The 3,619-nt window shown below is 55.7% G+C and overlaps 1 protein-coding gene across 1 annotated transcript in view; it reads left to right on the forward strand.

Moving 5' to 3' along the window:
* Positions 1–3,619, forward strand: part of CRLF1 (cytokine receptor-like factor 1) — a 5,913-nt gene that overhangs the window by 235 nt on the left and 2,059 nt on the right. Inside the window, 5 exon segments of the mRNA XM_009995093.1 lie at positions 1–79; positions 1,368–1,497; positions 1,816–1,985; positions 2,734–2,891; positions 2,967–3,135. The exon segment at positions 1–79 is cut by the window's left edge and continues 43 nt beyond it. Of these exon segments, the coding sequence (XP_009993395.1) occupies positions 1–79; positions 1,368–1,497; positions 1,816–1,985; positions 2,734–2,891; positions 2,967–3,135 (706 nt within the window).

Genomic DNA, 3,619 nt, shown 5'->3' on the forward strand with positions numbered 1-3,619 from the left:
AGGGAGGAGTCCGGGGACAACCTGGTGTGTCACAGCAGAGACGGTGGCATCTTGGCCGGCTCCTGCCTTTACGTTGGATGTAGGTGGGGTGCGCGTGGTGCTGGGGGGTCACCTGGCCCCGAGGCTGCTCTGGGGTCAGCAGAGGTGGAAGGCAACCAGCAGCAAGAGGGTACAGCCTTAAGCTGCTCCAGGGGAGGGTTAGGTTGGATATTAGGAAGTGCTTCCTCACGGAGAGGGTGGTTAGAGGTTGGAATGGGCTGCCCAGGGAAGGGGTGGAGGCACCGTCCCTGGAGGTGTTGGAGGAAAGGCTGGAGGTGGTACTTAGTGCCATGGTCTGGAGATGTGGGTGTGTTGGGTCATAGGCTGGACTTGATGGTCTTAAAGGTCTTTTCCAGCCTCAGTAATTCTGTGATTCTGTGAAGGCACCTCTAGGGATCATCCAGTCCAACCCCCTGCTACATCAGGATCCCCTGGAGCAGATCCCACAGGGCTGCATCCGGGGGGGGTTGAATGTCTGCAGAGAAGGAGACTCCAGCAGCCCCCTGGGCAGCCTGTCGCAGGGCTCTGTCACCCTCTCTGTAAAGTTTTCCCTCATGTTCAGATGGAACTTCCCATATTCCAGTTTATACCCATTGCCCCTTGTCCTGTTGCTGGGCACTGCTGAAAAGAACTTGACTCCATCTCCTGACTCCATCTCCCGATCCATTCTCCTCACACCCACCCTTCAGATACTTCCAGGCACTAATAAGGTGTCCCTTCAGCCTTCCCTTCTCCAGGCTGAGCATTCCCACCTCTCTCAGCCTTTACCCTTAAGAAAGATGCTCCAACCCCCCAATCATCTTTGGTGCCCTGTGTTGGACTCTCTCCAGCCCCTCCAATCTTGTCTGTTTAATCCCAGGGAGAATTCCAGGGATCCCCACGCCCCGGTTCTCACCCAACAGCTCGTGTTTTGCCCCAAAACAGCTGCTCTGCTTTACCCTCCCTGCAATTCGTGCCCTGCCCTGCAGCAGGGAGGCAAATTTTGGCAGAGCCCGGGCGAAATCATGCTTGTCCGAATCAATAATCGTAAGATTTTTATCTCGGGCTATTTTAAGGCTGCTGTGATGTCCCAGGAACTGAGCGGCTGAGCTGGGAACGCAGCTCGGGCTTGTTTTTTTGGGTTGCTGCTGCTGACACAAAAACAACCCAGCTCCAGGGCCGGGTGTGGGCAGGAGCAGGGAGGACCCAAACCCCTCCAGCAAACACATCTGCAGCCACAGGGCTGGGAACCTGTGGGGGATGGTGGTGGCATCACCCGATGGGACCGTGTCCTTCGTTTCATCCCCCTGTCTTGTTTATTGATTGGGGTTTTTTTTCCCCTCTCCCAGTACCACCAGAAAAACCAGTCAACATCACCTGCTGGTCCAAAAACATGAAGGACCTCACCTGCAAGTGGGCGCCGGGGACAGAAGGGGAGACCTTCCTGCACACCAACTACACCCTCAAGTACAAGCTGAGGTGAGTGGGGCACCCACCTCAATCCCAGTTGTCCTTCAAGATAAAATAAAACGCTGGCATGGGATTTAAAGGCCAGTGGGGAACGGGGAACCTGATGCCTCCCGGTTGGTGTGATGAGTTTCCTCGGGTCTTGGCTGCCATGTGCCAGAGTGGAGGAGGGTGAGGAGCAGCGGGGAGCCACCAGACGAGGCGCGGGGCTGGTAACTCAACACCTCCCCAGCACTGTGGGGTTGAGCAGCAGATAAATGAGCCCCAGCCATTCCCACTTGGGAATGGGTGAGCACCCTCCCTGGCTTGACCGCGGCGCTGGTCCTGCAGGTGGTACGGCCGGGACAACACGTGCCAGGAATACCACACGGCCGGGGCCTACTCCTGCCACATCCCCAAGGACCTGGCGCTCTTCACGCCCTACGAGATCTGGGTGGAGGCCTCCAACCGCCTGGGCGTGGCCGTCTCCGACGTCGTCATGTTGGACATCCTTGACGTGGGTGAGCGACGGGCGACGTCACCACCGTGGGGGTGACATCACCACCGTGTGGGTGACGTCACCACCGTATGGGTGACATCACGGCAGTGGGGTGGGGAAAGGGTGGTGGGTTCACCACGGGGGGGACCTGGGGGCGCTGCAGGAAACGGGCAATACGTGAGCAGAATTGCTCCTAATCCAATTAGGCTGGGTTCTCCAAACCAGGCTGGTTTCTCCAAGGGGTTTGGAGTATTTTTCCTCAGCTTTGGAGTTTTTTTGGCTTTGGGGTTTTTTTTCTCTTGGCTTTGGGGTTTTTTTTCTCTTGTCTTTGGGGTTTTTTTTTCTCTTGTCTTTGGGGTTTTTTTTCTCTTGTCTTTGGGGGTTTTTTTTCTCTTGTCTTTGGGGGTTTTTTTTCTCTTGTCTTTGGGGGTTTTTTTTCTCTTGTCTTTGGGGGTTTTTTTTCTCTTGTCTTTGGGGGTTTTTTTTCTCTTGTCTTTGGGGGTTTTTTTTCTCTTGTCTTTGGGGGTTTTTTTTCTCTTGTCTTTGGGGTTTTTTTTTCTCTTGTCTTTCGTGTGTTGTTTTTTTTTCTCCTGGCTTTGGTGTGTTTTTTTTTCCCCCCCTTGGCTTTGTTGTTGGTTTTTTTTGTCACAGCTTTGGGTTTGTTTTTTTTTTCTCTTGGCTTTGGGGTGGATTTTTGGGTTGGTTTTTGGTCTTTTTTTTCCCTTCACCCCCGTGGCTCTGCCTGCGCCAGCCCTGCCCTGTCCCCACAGTCACCACCGACCCACCATCAGACGTGCATGTCAGCCGGGTGGGCGACCTGGAGGACCAGCTCAGCGTGCGCTGGAGCTCCCCGCCGGCGCTCAAGGATTTCCTCTTCCAAGCCAAGTACCAGATCCAGTACCGGGTGGAGGACAGCTCGGAATGGAAGGTGGGTCAACCAGCGGGGTCGACGCCGCGTCCCCAACCCGTGCCATGGCTGCCTTGTCCTCTCCTCCTCCCCAAGGTGGTGGATGATGTGGGCAACCAGACGTCGTGCCGCCTGGCCGGGCTCCGTCCCGGCACCGTCTACTTCGTCCAGGTGCGCTGCAATCCCTTCGGCATCTACGGCTCCAAAAAAGCCGGGATCTGGAGCGACTGGAGCAACCCCACCGCAGCCTCCACCCCCCGCAGCGGTGAGCACATCCTCTGGTGGTGGTTGGGAGGGTGTTGGTGACACTGTGCTCCCCCTTTCCAGCACCAGCAGGGTGGGGGGGCATTCCCTGCTCTGTGCCGGCTCCTGGGTTTCCTGCAGAGGAACCCATTTGGAACTCAGCTTTCCCAACTGAGATTTAGGTTAGATGTTAAGAAGAAATTCTTCACTCTAAGGGTGGTGAGGAGCTGGAATGGGTTGCCCAGGGAGGTTGTTGATGCCCCATCCCTGGAGGATTTTAAGGCCAGGTTGGATGAGGTTTTGTGCAACCTGGTCTGGTGGTTCCTGCTCACGGCAGGGGGGTTGGAACTTGATGATCTTTAAAGTCCCTTCCAACCTTAACGATTCTATGATTCTAAAACTCTGCTCATTTCCCTCTCGCCCACCACAACCTACAGCACTGGAGACACCGAGGTCCCCTTATGGTGACACTGACTGATCCCCCCCCACCCCTCCTTGTCCCTGCA

Source organism: Chaetura pelagica, unplaced genomic scaffold (assembly GCF_000747805.2).
Source record: "Chaetura pelagica isolate M959 unplaced genomic scaffold, ChaPel_1.0 scaffold463, whole genome shotgun sequence".
Lineage (NCBI taxonomy): Eukaryota > Metazoa > Chordata > Aves > Apodiformes > Apodidae > Chaetura > Chaetura pelagica.